At 42.2% G+C, this 25,071-nt stretch overlaps 1 protein-coding gene across 1 annotated transcript in view; it reads left to right on the top strand.

The window, feature by feature from the left end:
- PDE6B (phosphodiesterase 6B) overlaps nucleotides 1-25,071 on the top strand; it is a 33,518-nt gene that overhangs the window by 6,544 nt on the left and 1,903 nt on the right. Inside the window, exons 5-21 of the mRNA XM_074953598.1 lie at nucleotides 941-1,015; nucleotides 1,093-1,157; nucleotides 2,165-2,231; nucleotides 2,383-2,430; nucleotides 2,618-2,767; nucleotides 3,985-4,128; nucleotides 5,178-5,243; nucleotides 6,070-6,216; nucleotides 8,219-8,326; nucleotides 9,973-10,082; nucleotides 11,104-11,191; nucleotides 12,378-12,478; nucleotides 14,239-14,346; nucleotides 18,038-18,101; nucleotides 19,258-19,332; nucleotides 19,908-19,991; nucleotides 24,116-24,272. Coding sequence (XP_074809699.1) covers nucleotides 941-1,015; nucleotides 1,093-1,157; nucleotides 2,165-2,231; nucleotides 2,383-2,430; nucleotides 2,618-2,767; nucleotides 3,985-4,128; nucleotides 5,178-5,243; nucleotides 6,070-6,216; nucleotides 8,219-8,326; nucleotides 9,973-10,082; nucleotides 11,104-11,191; nucleotides 12,378-12,478; nucleotides 14,239-14,346; nucleotides 18,038-18,101; nucleotides 19,258-19,332; nucleotides 19,908-19,991; nucleotides 24,116-24,272 — 1,657 coding nt within the window. The remainder of the gene's footprint in view (nucleotides 1-940; nucleotides 1,016-1,092; nucleotides 1,158-2,164; nucleotides 2,232-2,382; nucleotides 2,431-2,617; nucleotides 2,768-3,984; nucleotides 4,129-5,177; nucleotides 5,244-6,069; nucleotides 6,217-8,218; nucleotides 8,327-9,972; nucleotides 10,083-11,103; nucleotides 11,192-12,377; nucleotides 12,479-14,238; nucleotides 14,347-18,037; nucleotides 18,102-19,257; nucleotides 19,333-19,907; nucleotides 19,992-24,115; nucleotides 24,273-25,071) is intronic.

A 25,071-nucleotide genomic window follows, 5' to 3' on the forward strand; every position in this document is an offset into this window, starting at 1 on the left:
TCTCAGCCTGTCTGGTTGCAGAGTTTAGAAGGTGCGCAGTGAAAAAGGCAGGGGATTGCAGGAAGACAAAAGATGCTTATTCAGCTGAACACGTATCTAGAAAATAGGATTCTTTTCCTGCCCCAGCTACAGAATTCCTGTGCGATGTTGAGCAACTCACTTGAATTAGCCTTTTCACAGACGGTCACTAATTCCGTGTTTCGCATTTTATGGGTGTTTGACTTGAGGCCCTTCTCTCAGATTTGATGAAGTGCTGAACACTCACAGCTGCAACTGGAGCCAACGGGAGCTCAGCCGTGAACTCATGAAGTGCTCCATGGTGCTAAGTACTTTGAAAAAAATCAGACTCTAGGTATTTTCAGTTGGGCACCCAAATTACTTTAATCTCTGTGCCTCAGTTCCTCATCTCTACGGTGTGGATAATATAGTGTGAAAATAAGGCATTGCTGTATGTAATGCTTCAGCTACTATCTTGAGGAAAAGCATAGAAAACCTTGGCAGAAAATTAATAATTCTGCCTTCAGAACAGGGTTTGAGTAGTGTTCAGCACATGAGGCCTGGCACCATACACTGAACAACAAGAAGAAAACAATATGTTTGAGTAATTGTTCATTAAGTAAGCACCATCCATCCTCTGCACTGATTGAAACGAGGTCCTGTGGAAAGGAGCCAGTTTAATCACATGTTGTTTTATGCACATGTATAAAGGGGTCAAATTTAAAGACTCCCAAATTACCTTATCTCTGGCATTTTCCTAAAATTTGAGTGCTTGAATTGGCAACATAAATGTTTTTAACCTAAATTATGGTTTAATTTAGAGAGCATCACAGAGGCAAATTATAATAGCTGTAATACAACCCCACTTTTTTCTATATCCTAACACAGATACTCTTATTTATATGTATTAAAACTAAAAGTTTTGGGACCTTTTTTAAAACAGGATTTTTTTGACTTGTGGCCAGTTCTAATGGGTGAAGTTCCACCTTATTCCGGACCTCGGACTCCAGATGGCAGAGTAAGTGAATGACCTACTAATCTCCTTCCCCAGTTTACTCTCAGCACGAGCTTGAACCAGGATATTTTTCTTTGTAGGAAATAGTCTTTTACAAAGTCGTTGATTATATCCTACATGGAAAAGAAGATATTAAAGTTATCCCGTGAGTAAGCAACTCTACTACCATGTCTAGAGCTATTTCCGTTGACTATCGGTAGCACAGCCTGTTAAGATGTGAACAACATAGGGTCACAGCTGAAGTAACAATGGAACATGGAGTTGTAGGGTTAAACACGTATCAGGGTAAAAAGGTTGGTTGCTTCTATTTATCCTAGTTTGCACCTGGTCAGTCCCTTCCCTTAACGGATTAGTAGCATCCTCTAGCCACCCACTTCAAATTCAGCATTTGTTTCCCCTCTCATAATTTCCTTTATATCTGCACTCCACTGCAAGGGAGTCCTCCTTCCACTTCGGTCTCTGCTTTCCTCCATGCAGTCCGCTATACATGACATGGCCACGCGCTCTCAGTTCGTCAATATAGCTGCCTCTCCTTGTGAAAAATTTCACCTTAGTCAGAGCACACCAATACTAGAGCACCAGTGTGCAACAGAGAGTACGTTACCTAGGCTAATTTTTTTTAAAAAAGCTAGGGCTGTAAATCTTGACTACATCTTGGTCATCTATTGCTTTGTATCTGTTTACTTTTGATTGTGAGCTCGTCCACCAGGTCTGCAAGACTAAAGGCCTGTTACATTTCCCTTCTTTCCACTGCCCCATCTTTCTTTCTTTCTTTCTTTCTTTCTTTCTTTCTTTCTTTCTTTCTTTCTTTCTTGTTGAATATTGAAGTTTTAGACCAGTAAATACGCAACCAGTCCCACTTCATTACCTAGTAACACTTTGTTACAGTCAAGATGAAAAACGGGGAACTGACTGGAATACACCATGCAAATTGAAACCTTTGAATCTTCAAACTCATCACTTGCTTCATCTGTTCATAAGAGTCTGATTGTATGAATTTTAACTCACACAAGTAGATCGTTTGAAATCAACAGGACTACCTGTCTGACTAAGGATTATATGTCTAAGTGATTGCATGATTAATCAGATATGTTCCTGCTCCACAAAAATCTCCAGGAAATATATATATTCTCCATCTTTTGTTTTATTCAGAAACCCAACAGCAGACCACTGGGCACTTGCTACTGGACTCCCAACGTATGTCGCTGAAAGTGGCTTTGTAAGTATTTCACTAGGGCTTAATTGTGGATTTCAGAAAGTCAAACTAATTGAGCCTCTTTAACTACCTTTAAAATTGTCTATTTTGGAAAGGCGGTAATTGAACTTTATTCATCCTTTTTGTGAAACGAAATATTTTTATGATCTTCTAGATCTGCAACATTATGAATGCCGCTGCAGATGAGATGTTTAAATTTCAGGTACTGTGAAAGTTGTCATAGCTGTTAAAAACAGAATTGTTAAAATAAATGTAATTTACGTTATCTTTTTTGTACGTATAAATTCCTATAACTTTTGTCATTACTGATTTCACTTAAGAAAAGCACTGGAGCATTTAGAAAATACATTTTATATAGTTAACGTCTTTCTTCTTGCGCTTGCTTCAAGGAAGGTCCTGTAGATGACTCAGGATGGGTCATCAAAAATGTATTATCTATGCCAATAGTAAACAAAAAAGAAGAAATTGTTGGTGTTGCCACATTTTACAACAGAAAAGACGGGAAGCCATTTGATGAACAGGATGAGACTCTCATGGAGGTACAAGTGGTTACCAGCTCCGAAAGTAGCTTAGATTTTAAATGGGAACCCTGCTTGAGACTGAGGAATTCTTAATAGTACATGTGGTCTCCAATATTTTGCAGCCCCCCCCATATATTTTCTTTGTTTGAGGAGGTGTAACCCAGTAGCTCTAGGTCTCAGAAATTGCTTCATATATAGATTTTAGGCGACTGAATATTTCGTGGTAACATGCCCAACTTCTAAAGGGAATTGTACAACACCTGACAAGCATTTTGAATATCTAGATCCTGTGCACGCATCCAGAACTAGCAAAATTATTTGCAATATCACCATAAATTTATTGGCATAAAATTGCCAAATCCTGACTCCTTGACCATCTACAGTGAGACACATTGTGCAGCCTGGACAGACATCTCAGCAAACGGGTTAAGTGTATGCTGACAGTAAATGGCTCTTTGGGCAGCTGCCTCAGTTTTTTTGGAACACAGGATAGTTTCAAAGAGTTTTAAGCCAAAAGAAACCGCTTTCTTTTGAGGGCTGTTGATTTATTTCCAGCCAACAAGAGGGACACTTGTTCCCTTAAAGGATGAGGCTTTTGGCTCTTTAGATAATCATAACAAAAGGGAACTCAAGACAGATACTTCCAGTAAAGTCCAGTAAAGTTACTTCCACTAAAGTCGAGACCTAAATTTGTTTAACAACCTGTTATGTCGTCAGCCTGTGTCCCAGTATCTCTGCTGAATGACTCGTCTTGCAGTGCTAATGTCTCCCTAGAGAAAACATGATTGTTACCGTTAAAGATTTAAGTTTGATCCTGAAACCTTTACTCACAAATAATCATTACTCGCATGATTAGTCACAAAGGTTACCAAGGCATTACTCACTCAAGCAAAGCATTCTCACTCAAAATTTGCAAGGACCTTTGTTACTACTCAGCAAGTGGAAAGGTTCTCCTTCCTCAAAGAGCTATTTGGAATGCCAATGAATTTAATGGTAGCATGGCAGTTTCCGGTCGCAAATTTAAACCACCTTACTAGCTATTTATAGATTTTGGGCCATATATACTAAGCGAGTGTGCTGTCTTTTGCAGTAAACTCTGGGAGGAAGCTTTTGCTAATAAATCTTTTGGTAATAAGATGTGTTAAAGTACGATGATATTTTCTCTAGAAATAGCAATCAATGACATACTTTAAAGTGCTTAAGGATGGTTCCATTGTTTCTTATCTTTTTTTAAGTCTTTGACCCAGTTCTTGGGCTGGTCTGTCCTCAACACGGATACTTACGATAAGATGAACAAGCTGGACAATCGCAAGGACATTGCTCAGGACATGGTGTTGTATCACGTGAAGTGTGATAAGGATGAAATTCAGGAAATTTTGGTACTGCTTTTCAGTTTATAATCAGAGAATAAATATTTCATGCTTAAATAGCAACTCCGCCTTAAAGAACTTGAATTTATTTAGCATGTTTTGTTCCAACGCGTGTTTTACTACATGTACTTCTAAGGCACACGTCACCACAGACTGAGCTTCCATACATAATGGCCCCCCCCTCAATTTTCTCCAGCCCTAACATTGGCAGAGTTGTGATACCACCTTAATAGGTACAGATCCATGTAGATATTTCCAGGGAGGCTCCAGAGCTTCATTACCTAAGGCCTGCACAGAGAGATGGTTCTTGATATGTGTCTTGAAGCTGATCGGAAAGAATGGCATTGCTGAAGAACTTGTGCAATCAATTTTAAAGAAGCTTCAGACATACAGATACACTTTACCATTGCGATGCCGTCACCTCTGGGGTGGGAGGGCAGCAGCCATGTGGACAATCACTCCCTCAGCATGCTACACTATTGTTGGGATACGTTATAAGCCCTTAGCTAAGGAAAAGCAAATGGTCAATGCTTAGTATTAAGAACATATTTCATTTCTAGCCTTGCAAACTCACGATAGGGTCAGAGAGTTAAAATGGGTTCTTTCCTTCTTGGGCCTTATCAGGGATAAACAGTTTTGAGGGACAAATCAATTCTTCACTACACAACTCCACTAGCCATGGCTCCGTTTCCACAGATTTGACCGAAAGCAAAGTCTCAGAGTTTAGCTGAGCCTACAGGACTCCTTGTGATCAGGCTTGAGACAGAGAACCCATCTTGAGCGTCCGTCCCCAGAATGAGTTTGGAGGACAAAGGTTTTCCACATGACAATGGAGCCAGTTCTCTATTGAGATGAGAGTGATGCACTGCACTTGGGAACCCACCCCGGCAGTCAGAGTCACTTTATAAGTAAAACTGTCCCTTAAGATAAGAAATGTAAGTAATGTTAAGACGATAATGTGTGTTTGGAAGTTGGACTAGATACCACCCAAAACGCATGCACCTTTAGAGATGACTGTGGAGTGCCTCGTAAAATTAACATGTGCGTGATCTCTGTAGCCAACAAGAGAGAGGCTGGGGAAAGAACCAATGGAATGTGAAGAAGATGAATTAACAGTATTACTGGTGAGTTCCCATGCACCGTTGATTTGACAGTAAAGGCAGATAAGAATCCGTTTGGCAGACGTAGGAGAAAGCTATCCAAATTCTTATACTGACATCCCTCAGCATAGTATCTGCTTATCTCCCAAGAGAAAGCAAACAACTCCCTCCATCCCAGACGTACACACAGTCATGTGGCTTAGCCTAGGATAGTATATTGAGAAGGGCATGTCTTACAAAGATCTTCGGAACAGCCTGCTTTGCGCTACTCCGGCACAATTGAGCTGCTACAGAACAAAGCCTTCTGAGGACCAGCTCAACGTCTAGGATCGTCCACGCATTTCGCGACCCAGAGCCAATACAGACCTAGGGATACCACTGGCCTCTTTCGCCAGTCCATGACCACTTTTGACTCTTTTCAGAATAACTGCCGTGTTAGTCTGTCTTCGCAAAAAGAAAAGGTGTACTTGTGGCACTTTAGAGACTAACCAATTTATCGAATGAAATGAGCTGTAGCTCAAATTTGAGCTGTACCTTAAATAAATTTGTTAGTCGCTAAGGTGCCACAAGTATTCCTTTTCTTTTTACTTTTGACTCTGACATATGAAATCCACTTGGAGAGGAAGATCTCTTCTGATAAATCCCAGCAGAGAAAACAAAATGGACTGTCATTGCAAGACACATTTTTGCCTTTATTGTTACCTAAAAAGCACACTGCAATAGTCATAGTTGAGTAATCTGAGAGAATGCAGAAGCAATAATTTGGTGGCGTTTTGGAGAAGACCTATGTGGGTTTTTTTGTGGAATGGCACACCCAGCACGGAAACAAACCAACCTGTTTCTTTTTCAGAAAGAAGAACTGCCAGACCCCATTCAGTCTGAGATCTATGAGTTCCACTTCTCCGATTTCAAGTGTACCGAACTAGAGCTTGTGAAGTGTGGAATTCAGATGTACTACGAGCTTGGGGTGGTGAAAAAGTTCCAGATTCCACAAGAGGTAGGTGTTGAAATCTGGTGAGATGTTACAAATGATGCCTGGGGACTCCCAAACTAGTTAAGTCCCATTGGGAGGGTACAGTGCCTGTTGGAAGGGTACAGTGGCTATAAGGAAGAAGTTGAAAGTCACTGCTTCACAAGAGCATCTTTTGAATTACCTTCCTTTGCTTCAATACTGGAAGCAGTAGTGTTAACAAAATGCTATTGCAGCCTGGCAAGTGAAGTTTATTGCTCTCGAGTGGTAATTGGCTTTGGTAGTTCTGCAAACGCAGAATAAGGCCGGAGATTCTGCACTGCCCTTTAACTTGGGTAGTCATTTACACCTGGACAAACAGCAACCACGATTTTAAGAGAATGGAGGATTCTGATTTCGTACAATTTTACTCAGGTTAAGTGAATATAAGACGAAACATACTGGATCAGATCTAAGGTCCATCTAGCCCAGGATCCGGTCTTCTGACAGTTGTCAGTGCCAGGTGCCCCAGAAAGGAGTGATTACAGAATGTGCCAGGCAAGGGAGAATCAGGCCATTAACCCGGCTGAGTGCCAAGTGAAACTATGAGAGTTGTTGTCATCACTAATAGTTTTCGTTCTACCTTAATTAAACAAACATCTAAATCCCAGAGATTTTCCGAAAACCAGAATAGGGCAGTGACTGTATGGTAGACACTACGGTTTACAGAATCTCTGAACACAAGTCTGAGAACACTTCCACTCGCCCCACTCATTCACTCATTCCCTTCAGTCACAACCTGTGGAGGCTTGATAGAACAGAGGTGGTGCTGATAACCTAGCCGAGATTAGTGCTTAATGAGGCTCAGACAAACTTGCAGGGTTGCTTTGCTAACAAGAACATCCATTAGCACCGCTGGAGTTTAGAAGCGATGTAAATGTTTATTCTGGGTATTCGGTAAGCTCTAAATAAGGTTGGGAAGAAACTTCTTCTTGGAAGCATCTGCTACCAGTCACTGTCAGACAGGATATCAGACAAGAAGGGATCACTCATCTGATCTTTATTATTAACATTACAACTTGATAGTAAAAAGTAGGCTTCCTACTTGGGCCAAGAACGACAGCTCTATTTGCTAAGTTTTCAGCGCTAACTTGCTCTGAGCTAGAAAAAAAATCACATGCACATTTCACCTCCCATAGCTTTGTGACAGAGCCGGGAAGAGAGAGAGAGGAAAAGACTGGTTCTGAACAAGGCTCATGTCTGTACGTAACATATTACTTTGCTACTCTACTACCAGAGCCTTCTGAAGCATCTAGTCCTTTGTCTGAAAAAGCCAATTCTTCACATTACTGGAAGGTGGGATTCAACAGGAAAGAGCGTTACTAACAATTATAAAGGGATTCTTTCATTTTTAAACTAAGGTGCTACAAAATATTGGGTCTATAGAAAGAAAATAAAATTTTAAAAGTTTATTGCTAAGTGTATCAGAGTATAATCACTATGTCACGCAATTGCTTTTGTCAGCCGTAACTCCTAGCTTGCTATGTAACCATACACATCTTTCAAAAGAAGGTTCTAAGTTATTAATCACAACACTGAAATGGTAGGAGAAAATATAACAGAAAAGGGATCTCAGGGGTGGCATTAAGAAACAGTGAAGAAATATAGTGACAGAGTCAGAAGGTACCCATAAGATATGCCCAACAGAAAAAGTAGCAGAATGCTAGTAGCCATCACCTACAGCCCCAAACTAGAACCTTTCCAGGGCATCATCAAGGATCTACAAACACGGGGGCGTATCATGAAGGACGATTTCCCCCTAGTTTACTCAAAGCTTCTTGTCAACTGTTTGAAATAGGACACTCTCATTATACCTGCTCCTGTATCTTCCACTCCATGCAACTGATAAAGTGCGTTTTAGCCCACGAAAGCTTATACTCAAATAAATATTAGTCCCTAAGGTGCCAAAGGGATTCCTCTCTGTTTTTGCTGATACAGACTAAGACGGCTACTACTCTGAATTCTGTTCACTGTTCTTCTATTTGTACAGGTGCTTGTAAGATTCATGTATTCTGTCAGCAAGGGTTACAGAAAGATTACGTACCACAACTGGCGGCATGGCTTCAATGTGGCACAGACTATGTTCACGCTTTTAATGGTATAGCTTATGTTTTCCCTTTTAACTCCACAGCATAGTTCTATTTACAGCGAGTCATATTTTGTGAGTAGGAATCTTATGAATTTTCTTACAAGTACCTGCCAATGTCCTTTCGGGAAAAAGTGTTGTTAATAAAATATACAAAAATTAATCCGGGGAATATTCACACAAGGCAAGTGGATCTCTAACCTAGTCTTGTGGCTGGTCCACATGAATTTATGACCCTGATATTCCTTGTAGGTGATGAACATAGTCCCTTTAGCTCTAACAGCAGAGCCTCATACTGCAGACACCCAAGAACCAAGAACAGCTCTTCTCGCAGAACCTTTCCCTTCAAGGAATTTTATAAACAAGAACAGCCCAACCTGAGTGGTCTTAAATGGAGGAGAAAACAAGACTAGCCACGCTGAATGCTTTTATGATGTAGCAAAATCGGCTCACTTTCTGAAGTGCTAGGCAGTTGCAAAAGGAATTAGACGTGGTGCCTCCCTGAATTCCCCTGGGGCAAAGGGGCTCCATGCCAGGTTCAACAAAGAGCTGTGCTTAGACAGTTTCAGCCCCCCCCATGGGAGCTGCTTCTGCTCTTAGTCCATCTCGAGAGGAGATCGGTGTGGATATATTAGCTTAGGTCAACATGGCATTTAGATCCTACGGTGATAAGTAACACCGACACATAAGGATAGCTCATATATTTAACTAAGATACAGACATGCGCTGATCTTGAAATGTTTTCCCCCTTATCTTTCTGCAATTCTCGTGCTAATTCTAGTGTAACTTTAACCCCCTCGTGGCCAAGATGGAGTCTGCCCTGCAGGCAACTCTGCCCAAGAGACGGCGCGAGCAGGAATGCAGCGGGAAAAATTTCCTCCACACCAGGAGCACCTGGGCCAAACCCGCAAAGTGAACACACACACCACACAGGAAAAGTACAATGGAGATAATTAAGGGAGATAGTTTACAGAGCGACGAGAGGAGAAAAACAACAAGGGGGAGCAGTAGAAGGGGGTACATCCAAACTAGTGGTAGCACAGTCTGAAAGGGCAGACACTGAGCAATGTGTCTCCAAGCAGCGATCAGGCCTCCTGAGCAAAGAAAAGTCTTGGGTGCTTCTGCGCCTCTTAAGCGCCAGTGTACTTTCCCCAACAACCCCATCGGGGCCCTCTTCTGCCTCTCCCTGCAAAGCTACACAGAGCGACAAGTTCCCCACTTAACTAACTAGCCGCCTCCCTCCTTATTCCCAAGCAGAGTTACAAGCCCCAGGACTCACAGACCCATGCGTCTCTGGGGAGAAGTGACACTGGGTCCAGTTCCGGCCGGTCCTTCTCGGGCGATTCCTCCCTGGCACAGTGGTTCCTGTCCTGGGGTGTCCATTATCGGCCGCCCTCTCCTTCCCAGGATTCAGGCAGGCTCTGTTTCCCTCACTTTTTGTCCAGGGCCTCCCCCCAAGACGAAAAACATTTAAATGGGCCATGTTCTCTCAACCCCAAGGGCTTACACTGCAGTGTGTCTTGTATCTAGCTTCACAAAGTCTACGCTTAGTTCTTTAATTGTGTTTAGCGTAATAGACTCCTACTCACCTAGCAGACTCACTCTGATTTACTGTCTATCAAAAAGACTAATGAAAGCTTGTGATTCTCTCCCCCTAGACTGGCAAACTGAAGCGTTACTACACAGACCTTGAAGCCCTTGCTATGGTAACTGCAGCTTTGTGTCATGATATTGATCACAGGGGCACCAACAACCTTTATCAGATGAAGTAGGCACTTTTCTATTGCTTTAAATGTTTCCATTCATTGTGTGCATATAGTCGTGGAGTGGGATCAAACTGAATTCACACCACATGTACCCTCTTCCTACTCTCTAAACCTTGGAACAACTCCCTCGCTTCCGCAGGCCACTCCTGCTCTTGGTTTTCCTTTTAGGTCGGTAGGCTCACACTATCTCAGTGCTACGGAAGCTGAATTTCTATAGCGCGGGCAAATGGTGTTTGGCCAAAACAGCAGTTCGTTTTTTAAGATGGGACATTAAGCTAGAGAGATACTAGAGGTGGAGGCCAAATGCTATGCATGACCCCCAAAGCTTGGGCTTCAAAGGGGGAGCCAGGAGTGACCCAGTCAGAACGAACCCGCTGGGTTTCTAAGCAGCAAGTTGGCTCAGTGTACCATGGATAGTTACTCTTTGCTATTACATCAGACATTCTGCTCACGGTTATAGTCTAGGGGAAAGCATACAGCCAAGAGCAGCACACAACCTCACTATTTCAGTGGCTAGACGAGTAATGCATTCACATGGTGCTTGCTGGGTTTATTGCCCTAGTGCTCTGATGAAGTTGTGGGCCTCCCTCACACCCACTTCATGTACAGGATTTAGCTCTGTGCAAAGATTTGCCCGTCAAGGCTTTGCACCGAGATTAAAATCTAGGAAACTGTGCAAGGACTACCGCTTTTGCTGTTGTTTTAAATCAATAAAATATATTGAGTTTGTAAAGTAGAATAAACTTGTTCACGTTTATAAATGAGGGTCAATTATACAGGAGTACGTGTTTAGATGGTTCAAAACTACTGCAGTGAAGAGTGTTACAGTTCATTAAAAAGCCATAAGACTCTTTTGATCAATTGATAAACCAGTTAGTTAAAATGTTCTCAATTAACCCTTTATCCACAAGTTAAACCTAGACCAAAACCGTAAAAACCGAAATATTAAAATAAGACACATTGTAAAACTCCGTAGTTTATTAGTGTTGCATTAACTTTTGACTATTTTATTTACACAATTAGATCTCAACATCCTTTAGCAAAACTTCATGGTTCATCAATTTTAGAGAGACATCACTTGGAATTTGGAAAGGTCTTGCTTTCAGAAGAGGTTTGTAATGCACATTTTTTATAGAGGGGTTTTATTTATTTCAGTTGAATTTTAATTATTCAACACGGTGCAGTTTCACTTTGCAGGGGATTGCCCCAACATTTTACTTGGGTTCAGACCTTTGAGGACTTGAATTTATTCCACCAGGTCAGTTAGAGTTTTACATATGACCCAACTTCAAAGTCAAATTGAGATTCGGTTAAAATGGCACAGTTTCTCTTGGCTTTGTGGTGAAACCATGCAGAACTAAAAATTCACCTGCTTTCCTGTCAAAGCTGTTTTACTGTCTCTACCGTAATGGGGCTTCAGGTGCTACAGGAATATAAAAGCGAAACAAATCAGCCCGAGATTGCTCTAGAGACTTGTGAGCCTTTTCCCTTAATACTGTCCACGCATGTGATGCAACTTGAACCAGACGACATGGGGTTCATGCAGCTCTAATCCTGTAAAGGTGACTCTTCAACTCCCATGGTTTATCAGACACTAACAAATAGCTGAAGACTGTGAATACTTCCCTGTACTGCAGACAGTTCCTCTAAAGTGAACTTTCAATCCTCTAGCTAGAAACAGTGAGAGACATACCTACAGGGTGCCTCTGCTTTCTGCAATTTAATATGTTCAGTCTGTACATAAAAATACTTTGCATTTACACAACACACTCTATCTCAGGCTCTCACGGCACTTTACTGGTTTGCATCACCATTTCCTAATGAGGTAGGCTAGTGTTGTTCCAATTCTACAGAAAGGGGGAAATGGAGGTGCAGAAGTTGAGTGACTTGCCCAAGTTTAACAGGGCCTCTGTAACAGAATCAGGGCGAGACTTTGACCCAAAACTCACGTTTCTTAAGTAAGAGGACTCGGAACCCATAACACCCACTGACTGGCTTTTCTTCCCTCTCTATGGGCCAAATCGTAACAAACTCCGTTTAACTTTTACCACAGGCAAACTCCCCTTGAAGACAATGGGACTCCAGTTATATCCTGAGTCAGTACTTCAGAGTACTGGGCCCCATTCCATGCCCATTTAAATCATTGTCTTTCCATGGACCACGAGTATTGCATTGAGCCGTCATATCTGCATTTTTACTGTAGCTGGACATGTTGAACAACGAATTAACGCCCATATTCTGAGATAAGAAATGCACGGCAAGTCCAAAATCACGTACTAAACATTGTTTTCCTTTAGTCTCTGAATATCTACCAGAATCTCAACAGGAGACAGTTTGAGCACGTGAATCATTTGATGGAAATTGCGATCATAGCTACGGACTTAGCACTTTACTTCAAGTAAGTGAGTCATGTTGTTCAGCAAGAATATTGAAAATAGCTGGTCACATTAGTGTAAAACATCACAACTGATTCTCCAGGGTTTCTGTGGTCAGAACTCCCAGAAACATAGGCTGTATCTTCAGGAGCCCGTATGTATGCTGTCAACTATTACTTAATTTAAAATAATTTAAAAAAACCTGATTTTAATTTAAATACATTCTCTTTAATACTTGATTTTTGTGAGTTTTAAATTGCTAGAGTCGTGATTTTGTTTTCCTGGTATCTTTAGTGAGTTTCCTTATTAATACCATTACACTTTCCGCAAGCGATGACCGAGCTATACTCATCCATCAGTATTGGCAGTATGTAGTCAGAGACCTGTGCTCCTAAGCAGGCCTGGATTTCCAATTAGGCACAGTAGGCACGTGCTATGAGGTGCTAGTGTTTTAAGGGCGCATTACCTCTCTAAAACTGTGTGCACCACGATGATCAGCTGTAGGCGGGGGAAACGGGGAGTCGACGCTGAAAATCCCCTGCCTAGGGACGCGGAAGGTGTAAATCCGACCCTGCTCCTGTAATGAAGTTGATTTGGCAAACACAGTCCTTCATTGCCTAACTACTGGCTCATCTTTAGGCTCCTGTTTGAAAATGTCGGCCAGTGTATAAGAATCTTCACAATCACTTTAATATATTGAAAGTGTAACTTCAGACTTAGCATGGAAGCAATTTTATTTAGAACTTAAGATTTTATGTCACAAAGAAATAATGATTAAGTGATGGTGTAATTTCTGATATTTACATGACAAGGCTTTGTAAACTTGTTAAAACTTCACAAATAAATACAATTTTAGCTGTTCATGTTACAAATACACGTGTAAATTATGAACATTAGGCACACGAAGAGTCCCAGTGGATTTAAGCGAATTTAAGTACCTGCTTGAGGATCAGAGTCAGTACTTTGGCTTTTGTCTATGGCAGTATGACACTGTATTGATAAAAGCATTCATAATTTAGTTCGGTGTAAATTTTACCTAAAATTGCAACAGCACAACTTTTCAAATTGTATTTACAAAGCCTCAACCTCACGAAAACCTATTTTTGCAAGATTTAAGTGCTTTACAATTATTTACAATAAATACTCTATCCTAGTTAAAAGATTCAAATAAGAATAGATCTTTGTGATGGGCACTTGCCTGGGGTAATGTAAAAAAAAAGACATTGAAGTTTGACAGTATTAACTAGAGAGACTTGTGCCAATCAGTTTACATGCACAATCTTGAGACATGTTTGATGTTGTCTCGCTGACATTGTAACAGTGGGTGATATTCCTTAATGGGCATTGCAAGGGACATGGCCTGGGCCTAGCTGGCAGTTAGTGATGGAAAAGTGGGAGATGAAATCCAGAATGCAGAATCCCATTGCAATGCTCAGACTGTGGGTGAGAAACCTAGTCCCCTAGCTCCTATTCCACTCCTCCTCCGCTTCCCCACAGTCGGTCAGTTGTTTGTCAACCCCTACTCTTCATGCTCTTGCGACTAAGATCCTCCCCCTTACTCCTGCTTCTGCACAATAAGCAATGTAGAAAATAGGGTTTCTCCAGTGCTCAGTGGAATTAATGGAAAGACTCACTGGCCTCTGAGCATTGGAGGGTAGCAGCATGTAGGAGATCATTCCTCGTAGATAATCAATTCTTGAAATGGTCCAATGGGAAAACAAAATGAGGCTGATAACTCCATATTTAATGCACTCATATTCCTACCTCTTTGTGTGTTTTGAAGAAAGAGAACTATGTTTCAGAAGATTGTTGATGAGTTCAAGACGTATGACAATGAAAATGCCTGGACTGAATATTTGTCTCTGGAAACAACAAGAAAAGAGATTGTCATGTGAGTAAATAAAAAAATCTCTTCATAAGCAAATGGTAAAGTGACAACTATGCCCCTATTCAATAAGTGTCTATTAAGAATAGATTTCATAGCATGCGCTATTTCCTATAAGGAATATTACGCTAACATTTTCGTATTAAAGGACTCTCGGAGCCAAAGTGGCTTTGTATTCTGGGTTAATCTTGAAGAGAAGCCAGAAAAGGATCTTAAAACCCAAATCTCTTTTTATCTTCCTCTGTACTAAACAATTATATGGACACATAGCAGAATTTTGTTTAAGTGTATGACTAGGATGAAGTCACATCTAGATATGTGTCAAGTAAACTTTATATTCAAATTCTCATTGCAAGTATCCACTTTTCTCTTTTAAATTGCTTATTATGTTTGCATGTTTTTATGGCAACTTTCAAGATTAAGAGAATCCGATGGGTTTTAGGGTACAGCTAAAGCTAAACTTATTGCAAGCTCCACGCAGAATCAGAGAGCCTACTGATGAACCGTTGCAAGAAGTCTGCTTTGGCTTAAACTGTAAAAAAGGCCAAAGCCTCCCTATTCATGAAATCAAGGCTAAGCGTGCCATCCAATATGAATCTGAAGCCTGGTTTACACCTAAACTTACTAATAAGAGCTGCTCTGCTCTTTCATTGCTGTAGCTAGTGTCTACACCACAGAAACATAGAGCAACGTAGTCTTTCAAAGTAGCTAACTAGTACTCCTCTCAATGAGCAAGTTTCTACTATGTTTCAGAGCGCAGATTGAGACTGCTTGCTACCTGGAACAATCCCACTCATCGGGATTGCGTGGATGTTTGGGCGAAGGAAGCTTTCCTCTGCATCATTAGTGCTACAGCATAAGCAGTGCCCTACCAAATTCAGAGATTCATGAAAAACGTGTCACAGACTGTGAAATCTGGTCTTTTATGTGCTTTTACCCTATACTACACAGGTTTCACTGGAAGACAAGCATTTCTCAAGCTGACTGATCCTGAAGGAAAAGAGAGTTGCGGGGGGCACAAGGTTATTATGTGGGGGGGGTCACGGTATTGCCACCCTTACTTCTGTGCTGCCTTCAGAGCTGGGTGACTGGAGAGCAGCAGCTGTTGGACGGGTGCTCAATTCTGAAGGCAGCGCCATGGTAGCAGCAAAGAAGTAAGGTTGGCAATACCATGCCATACTTTCCTTACGTCTGCGCTGCTGCTGGTGGAGGCTGTGCCTTCAGAGCTGGGCTGCCAGCCAGCAGCCTCGGCTCTTCAGCTACCCATGTCTGGAGGTAGCGCCGCCGCCAGAGGCGGTGCAGAAGGGTACTAATACGCCAATCCCACGCCACAATAACCTTCTCACACACACACACACACACACACACAAATTCCTCTTTGGGGTCAGGACCCCTACAATTACACCAGTATGAAATTTCACATTTAAAAAGCTGAAATCATCAAATTTAAGATTTTTTTTAAGTCGCATGAGTGTGAAATTGACCAAAATGGACGGTGAGTTGAGTAGTTTTCTGTAACAGGAAGTGTTCAGAACATGGCTTTCAAGAGATAGCGCTCTGGCTTCCTCTTTCCTTCACACGTCCTTTGTATAGACGATTTATGTGCGAAGACTTCTTCTGAGGATTGTGCAGAGAGCTTGTTCAGAATGTGGAGTTAAGATTTAGGAGCTACCATTTAAATATAGCTGAAAACAAACGACAGTTAGAGCATCTGAACAGGACTATGAATGGACTAAGAAGTAGTTTGACTAATATTTATAAGCATAGACATTTTCGGTCTGACTGAGTCAGCTCACTGGGTATCACCTCTTCTGACTGGCCCTAGCAATTTCTAACAAATTTTAAGCCTTTGTTTAATGTCTTTTTTATTATGGTTTCAAAAAAACAACAAAAACCCACCCATCCCCCAAAATACACCCACGTTCATCCTAAACGCAGGGTTGCCAACTTTCAAATAAGCACAAGTCTTTCAAAGTCTGATGTTTTTCTTGAAGCCCCAGGCCCAGAAAAACGATCAATGGGCTCTTAGCTTTAAAGTGTCTAAGTTCCTTTTGAAAAGGGAGCTATAGATTCCTAAATCACTTAGGTGTTTTAATACTGAGTACAGCAACACCTTTAAAAATCTGGGCCCCAGTTCCTAAGGCAGTTGATTAGGTACACCCATATATCAAATACTGCATGCAGTTCTGGTTAGAATTGGGAAAACTATAGAAGGGCAACAAAAATGATTAAGCTTTTGGACCGATTCCATATGAGAAGGGCCTTTTCAAATTCACGGTCCATTTTCGTCAACCTCCGTGTCACAGGATTTTTAAAATAATAAATTTCATGATTTCTGCTGTGTTATAATTGTAGGTTATTCTGTGTGGAAGGGGTTTGCGGTACTGCTACCCGTATTTCTTCGCTGCCAGTGGCTCTGTCTTCAGAGCTGGACACCCAACCCATAGCTGCTGCTCCAGCCGCCCAGCTCTGAAGTCAGCGCAGAAGTAAGGGTGACCACCTAAAATAACCTTGTGACGCCCCTGCGAAGCCCTTTTGGGTCAGGACTCCCAATTGGAGACATGTTGGTTTCCCCATGAAATTTCTCAAGTATTGGGTAAAAGCACACAGAGACCAGATTTCACTGTCCGTGACGCATTTTTCATAGCCGTAAATTTGGTAGGGCCCTACATATCAGACACTAAAGGGATGAATTCGATGAAGTGAGCTGTAGCTCACGAAAGCTTATGCTCAAACAAATTTTTGTAGTCTGTAAGGTGCCACAAGTCCTCCTTTTCTTTTTAAAAAGACTGAGACTATTCAGCCTGGAAAACAGATGAGTAAGGGGAGACCTGACAGAGGTCTAGGAAATCGTGACTGATGAGGAAAAAGGAAGTGTTATTTACCCTTTCACATAACACAAGAACTAGGGGTCACCAATGAAATTAACAGGCAGCAGGTTTAAAAACAAAAAAAGGAAGTACTACTTCACACCACACACAGTCAACTTGTGGAACTCATTGCCAAGGAAATGCTCTGGAGGCCAAAATTATATAGCGTGGATTCAAAAAAGAATTAGATAAGTTCATGGAGGATAGTTCCATTAATGGCGATTAACCAAGATGGTCAGGGACGCAACCCCATCTCCTGGGTGTCCCTGAGCCTCTGACAGTAAGAAGTTGGGAGTGGACCACTCAGTAATGCCCTGTTCTGTTGATTCCCTCCGAAGCATAGACCACTGTTAGCAGACAGGATAATGGCCTAGTTGGACAACTGGTCTGACCCAGTATGGCCGTTCTTATGTTCATTAAATTTTGATGTGTCTAGTAATAATTTATAGTGCTCTAGCATATGTTCTGTAGTACTTGGAATAATTAAACACAGACATAAAACCTCACGGCAGTCTGCTACAATATCTTTGTTAAGAAGTTTACATGAGATTTGTGAGAATTAGCAAATTAGTAATCACAAAACTGTTTTGGTGGCAGGCAAGAAACACAGTTACAGTAGGTTTAACTCAAGATAATACTGCATACTGTCTGGCCCTAGTTTACAAAACGTCTTATGCTGGTTCTCCTCAATCTTTAATGCTTGGCGGGCAGCGGAGAGAAATGGCAAGTGTAGTACTCTTAAATTGCAGAATAGACCCTGGATCCAATGGAAACAGGATTGAGTGCTTAGCGTACAAACTAACTCCGGTTCTCGTTCTGTTCTCCAGGGCCATGATGATGACTGCCTGTGACTTATCTGCGATCGCTAAACCCTGGGAAGTGCAGAGTAAGGTCAGACGCCTGATACACAATGTACTCCAATATATTGAAACAGTCTGTTGTCTGAAGCATGCATGAAGGAGGCTTCTCTTTAATTTTCCTGGCCAAGTTTCAAGCAATGCTGGTAGAAATGATATTTTTAGCTTGACGAGCCAAGAGCTTTTAGCTTGATCTTATTGTATTAGCACTGATGAAAGAGATGAGGCGTCAGGGCTTACAAACACCACATCTTTCCTCCCAGTATTTCCATAGAACCTTTTTAATGGTGTTGTATAACATTGAATAATGTAAAGTAAAAGTAAAAATAAACAAATCTAGAGACTGCAGTCAGTGGTAGGACAAGTATCACAGAGGGACATTAGAGAAAACAGTACTGGCAACTCTGACTTTATTTTTAGTCTCATAACATTCAGGGTTTTTCTTAAAGCCCGCACTCCTGGAATCATGTGGCTCAGAATCTCAAGTATCTTTCACTTTAAAAAGCATTTAGTCCTCACTGTTACAGAAAGTTTAAATCCCAACTGCACAAAACCATAAGAAAAACTCCATTAAAAACCATTTTAAAAACCTCACTTTTTCGGTGTTGCAGGGAAGGATCGTTAAAGCTTCAGACTGGTAATACTGGGAAAGGGCAACTGTGTCTTTGGGAATGCGACAAAGAATCCACTAATGCTGTGACTGTCCCCACCCTAAGCCTCATTTTAAAGTCCTGCTAAGGGGCATCGGGGATGCTCATAGACTGATGTGAAGGAGCAGTAGACAGAAGATTCTGCTGCCAGAGTCACAGAGTTTTATTATGCATATCATAGCCCGAGGGCTTGTCTGCACAGCAAGCAAGCCTGCAAATCTGAGGCACTACCAGCATGCCGTGCAACAACATCGTAAATAGGAAACTGCTACAGAGCAATAGCAGAGTTCACATGGGACGTCACTGTGTGACAAATTGGCATACTGTCGACTGACACTCTGATTTGCCATGCAGTTACTCGTAGTGAAGACAAATTGAGTAGAGAATCAGATGCAGCGTGCTAGGAGAATCACTTGGCTGTAATCTGGTGTTTGAAAGATATGATTGCAAAGGAGCAGGGACTGGAACGCTCCTGTTAATGGAGACAAACTGTTTCAGATTAAAATCCCCAAACTGACTGTCGCTCTTATTCCAACGTAGGTAGCGCTCCTAGTAGCTGCTGAATTCTGGGAACAGGGAGACTTGGAAATAAGTGTACTTCAGCAGCAGCCAATTGTAAGTAGTACATGAGCTGCTGAAAGCTCAAATCAGTTCATTTCCTTCTAACAAACTTGTTCAGTGACAGCAAATCATGAACAGGGCTGGACGCTTTGACAACATGGGAGCTCCTGGGGGCGGGGAAAAAGACCCCTGTAATAGACATGAAAGCTGAGATCAGTAACATATAGGTCACAGTTTCCAAAATCTAGCTGTGCTAATGAATGCGCTTAAAAAAAAAAAAAGCGAAAAAAAATAAAATGTTTGTTTCGTTAATTTAAGGAACTTTAGGAGCCCCTTAGCATTTATTAAGAATACAAAGATCATTCAATCTGGTACTATGGTGACGGACACAATAGAAAACAATATCCAGGGACAGAAGTGGAGAAGAGAGACTGTAGCTTGTTAAAGAAAAATTATGACAAAAGCTAGCCCCATCAGTTCATTGTTTGTGTGGGAGAAGGAAGAGGTCCGAAAAAGAAAGCTTTTGAGACTGATGCAAAAGTGTTAGGCTGATTTGCGACACCCTTCAAGGCAAAATAGTTCTAAAAGAAAAACAGAAGGAAATCCAAAGAAATCCTGTTCTCTTTCAGCCTATGATGGACAGGAGAAAAGCTGCTGAGCTTCCAAAGCTTCAAGTCGGTTTCATTGACTTTGTGTGCACGTTTGTCTATAAGGTAAGTGACTTGCGCAGCAAGGAATGAATGCTTGCTCGTGCAGCAGCAATGAATTTTTTTTAAAACTACTTACTCTAGCGAAAATTATATAAGCAAGTGTCTCTCTCAGCAGGGAGACTTGACCAACAGCTAAAATGTTAAGCAACGAGAGACATGCTTGTCTTCCCCTGACCAAAGATACTGTCCAGGATTATTACTTACATTATTTAATACACGTTATGTTTTGCTATATGGGATCACATCCTGTGCCTAGCAAAGCAGCTTTACACCACACAGCAGTGCAGGCAGCCTTGATCCCAGCTCAGAGGGCATCCAGTGCTATAGGTGTGCTTTAATCTGTGATCCTTGGGCAGCTCAGCCTCACAGTGCCTGACAACCCCAGGCCTGGTTAATTGTATAGAGCTGTCTTTGAACCTCTGGTCATGAACTGCACTGGGCCTAGGAAACAAAAGCCAATATTCTACATCAAACTGCATATAGGGCAGTGGAGTAACGGATGGGCTGGTACAACAATTCCACTCCTGTTGAAATATGTCACGGCGTAGGCTCAGGCTATTTCTTGAGCGGCCCACAGGATCTGGTCCAAGAGGTAACAAAAGCTGAACCGCTTGGTAATGGTGACCCTAATATAATTAAATGTAGCATCCTCATAGGGCCAATAATAGCAAAAAAACCCACCGCAGTAACACTGAACTATAAAAATGGGAACTATGAAAAATTGAGTGTGCTTGTTAGATGGAAATTAAAAAGAGTTGCCCAAACGGTTAAATGCAGCATGGGAACTATTGGGAAACACCATAATAGAGGCTCAGACTAAACTTATACCCCAAATCATCAAAGACAATAAGAGGAATGCCACCATGGCTAAACAGTAGAGTAACAGAGGCCATTAGAAGCAAAAAGGCATCCTTTAATATTTGTGAGTGGATTCCTAGTGATGGTTACAGGAAGATGCACAAACTCTTGCAGATAAAGGTTAATAAGGCAGGCCAAGAAAGAACTTGCTAAAGATGCAAGAACTAAGAGTAAGAATTCTTTCAAATACATCAGCAGCAAGAAGCTTGCCCAATAGCGAATGGAGACCCTAGATAAAAAGGGAGCACTCACGGAAGACAAGGCCATTGCAGAGAAGCTAAATGAATTCTCTGCATTGGTCCTCACTGCAAAAGGATGTGAGGGAGATACACACAGGAGAACAAAATTGAAGTAGTGTCCCACATTGATATGTCCACAGAAGAGGTTTTAGAACAAATTAAACAGTAATAAGACACTAGGACCAGATGCAATTCACCCAAACATTCTGAAGGAACTCAAATATGAAATTGCAGACCTACTAACTGTAGTATGTAATCTACTACTGATCAAAGCTCTGTACCAGATGACTGGAGACCAGCTAACATAATGCTGATTTTTAGAAAGGGCTCCAGATGTGATCCTGGCAATTACAGGCCAGTGAGCCTAATCTCATATAAACTGTAGGGGAAGTTGGGTGAAGAATCAACACAGTTTTTGTAAAAGGGAAGTCTCACCAATCTATCAGAATTCTCTGAGGGTGTCAATAAGCAGTGGACAAAGGAAAAAGATAGGAAACAAAGGGTGGGAAAAAATGGTCCGTTTTCAAAAAGGAGAGGGGGTAAATAGCAGGGTCCCCCAAGGATCTGCGGTGTTCAGCATATTCATGAATTATCTGGCATAGAGGGTAAACAGTGAAGTGGCAAAGTTTCCTGACAATGCAAAATTATGCAAGGTAGTTAAGTCCAAAGATGACTGCAAGGAGTTAGAAGGGGATGTTGGGTGACTGGGCAACAAAATGACAGATAAAATCAAGACTGGTAAGTGAAAGCAATGCACATTGGAAAAAATAATCTCACTTACACATACCAAATTAGCTGTTACCACTCAAGAAAGAGACCTTGGCATCATCGTGACTAGTTCTTTGAAAACTTCGACTCAATGCACAGCTGTGGTAAAAAAAGGCTAACAGTATGCAAGGAACTATTAGGAAAGGGACAGAAAATATTATAATGCCACTATATAACTCTATGGTGCCCCCACACCTTGAATACCGTGTCCCGTTCTGGTCACCCCATCTCTAAAAAGATATAATGGAACTAGAAAACCTTCAGAGACGGGCAAAAATATGCTCAAGGGTATAGGAAGGGTTCGATATGAAGAAAGACTAAAAAGAATAAGGCTGTTCAGCTTAGAAAAGACAACGAAGGGGGCTATGACAGAAGTCTGTATAATTATGACTGGAAAAAGTGAAGCATTATTTACTCTTTCCCACAATACAAAAACCAGGAGTCACCCCGTGAAATTGATAGGCAGTAGATTTAATACAAAGAAGATGAAGTACTTTTTCACCTAATGTACAGTCAACCTGTGGAATTCATTATCATGTGACTGCTAAAAGTATAACTGGGTTCAAAAAAATAACTGGATAAATTAATGGAGGATACGTCCATTAATGGCTATTTGCCAAGATGGTTGGGGCTGTAACCCCATGCTCCGGGTGTCCCTAGCCTCTGATTGCCAGAAGTCAAGAGTGTAAAATCGCCCTGTTCTGTACACTCCTCCTGTAGTTCTGGGACTGGCCACTGTCGGCAGACAGGATACTGGGCTAAATGGACCATTGGTCTGACCTAGTATGGCCGTTCTTATACAAAAATCTTCTAAAGCTCTGGGATGAAAACCAGGGTGGACAACTCTGCTTCTCTGGCACAATGGAACTTTCCATCCTCAGGGTAAAGGTTGTCTGGGCAGAAGACAGAGCTTTCCTTAGAGGCCAGCCCAAGAGCGCTTCTTCTCTCAGAGGTCCAGGGGTAAGGCTGCCAGTGCATACAGTCCTGTATTAGAAGGGATGTCACATCCCTTATTTAAATAAAAATTTCTTGCCCAGTACTGTCACTAGAGAATTTTATCCCATGTTTCAACCAGGGCGGTCCAGCATACCACTGACACTTGAAATCTAGGCTGGAGTGGTGCTCTGGTACTTTACTTTGCAACATGCCAGGCTTTGGCAACTTCACCAGAGACATGCCACTCAACTTTAGCTCAGCCACCACTGGGCCGCCCCTGGAAGTTGCCCCTCCCCGCCATTGAAATTGGAAGCGACATGCCTGCTGGCTGCAGCAAAGTCTCCTCCATCTACTGCATTTCTCCAGTCCACACCCCATCTGCCAACCATCCCACCCCTGGTAGAGCACAGCTCTATCGTAGGTGGAGATGAGTAACTGCAGCCTCCCACTTCACTCCAGGAGGCACAGTGACCGTCTGGGTTCTCTGCAGCACCAGAACTGGAAGCAGCATGAGCAGACCCCCTGAGAAGGGATGAAGCAGAGAAGTCAAGCCCAGAGACTTTAGAGGGCTGTCCCATATTTCTGAAATACAGTATTGGCAGCCCTTCCCAGAGGGGTGGGGGCAGCATCAGGACCTACTTCGCTCCCTGGCAGGCATAGGAGAGGCCTCAGCAGCAGGCACTGCAGAGCTCGCAGCTCCTCAGCTCCTCAGCAGGCTCTGAGCTCCAGCCCCGGGGCAATGGGACAGAGGAAGAGGTAACTACTGCAGTGGTGAGGGAGGAGGCTACCCCTCAGCCCCGACTGCCTGTACCTCCTAGCAGGCCTGTCAGTACTAATCTGCCCCCAGTGATTCCTCAGCTAGGTTTGATGTGGGAGTAACTAGATCTAGGAGGATCTCTTGAAACAAACTGTTTCCATTAAGAGCCTCAAGCGGCTTCCCTCTCCCTGATGATGGGTTCTGAACTCAGATGTAAACACTCCCTCTAATTAGCTTTAAGCTTTCTTGAACTACAGCTCACTGAATGCATCTGATGAAGTGAGCTGTAGCTCACAAAAGCTTATGCTCAAATAAATTTGTTCGTCTCTAAAGTGCCACAAGTCCTTCTTTTCTTTTTCCGGATACAGACTAACACGGCTGCTACTCTGAAACCTCTAATTATCTGGTATGCCAATCCAGGGCCAGACCTGTAGCTGACACCCTTCATCAGGAAATTAACCCCTTCCCAGCCTGAACTAGCAATAGGGGCATGCACCTGGTGGCACAGGTGTTTTGAATGAGCAGCACTGGCTAAGTCACTGTTGTACTATTTGGTGTGCTTGGTTCAGGAATTTTCACGTTTCCACGAGGAAATTCAGCCGATGTATGAGAGATTGCTGAACAACAGAAAGGAATGGAAGGCTCTTGGTGATGAGTATGATGCAAAAATGAAAGTGCTGGAAGAAGAGAAGAAAAAAGAGGAGGAAAAAATGGCTGCACAGCAAGGTCAGAAATACTTAAAATGTTAATACTTCAGAATCTACTCCTATGGCTAACTCCCCTACCCCACCACTCCCTTGTGTAAATTAATGTCTCCAAACTCCCAGCTTTCCCCACACTTGTGCATTTCATCCAATAGCTAAAGCAAAGGGTTGGATACAGGGGAAATTCCCAATCTGAATTGGGCCCATGACTCACTCTGTCAAGGGCCAAGGTCATAATAGAGAATGGCTTCAAAACATACACTTGACATCTCAGATGGTTAGACGACTCCAGAAAGGCCATCTGCATAAACTCCTCTGTGGAGGAGATCTCACGTTGTAATTGGCTAGTTAACACCTGTAAGTGTGGCAAATAGTGCTGAACACTGCTGATCCTTGCCTGCACTTGCAGCTCAGCTATGTTCAGCTACAACTGTTGGCCGCACTGAGTCAGCTTTGTAGTGTAGTCTACGGGGGAGAAAGGACACATGCTTGAGACTACAGAGGCTGTGGCTACCATGCTGCGTAACAGGCCAAGGGAAAAACAAGGAACTCACTAGCAATAAGATGAAGCACTGCAGTTACTCCCAAGTGTACCTTTCCAGCCAAACTTTTGCTGATAATAAGACTAGTTATTACAGCTTCCAATGAAGGTTGTGGAGTCCCCATCATTGGAAGCTTTCACAAACAAGTTGAACAAAGTACACCTGCCAGAGATGGTCTAGGTTTACTTGGTCTTGTCACAGCATGGGGTGGCTGGACTTGATACGGCTTTGCGAGGTCCTTTCCAGCCCTCCATTGCTAGGATTCTATGCATGCAAATT

The sequence above is a fragment of the Natator depressus genome, chromosome 5, assembly GCF_965152275.1.
Source record: "Natator depressus isolate rNatDep1 chromosome 5, rNatDep2.hap1, whole genome shotgun sequence".
Lineage (NCBI taxonomy): Eukaryota > Metazoa > Chordata > Testudines > Cheloniidae > Natator > Natator depressus.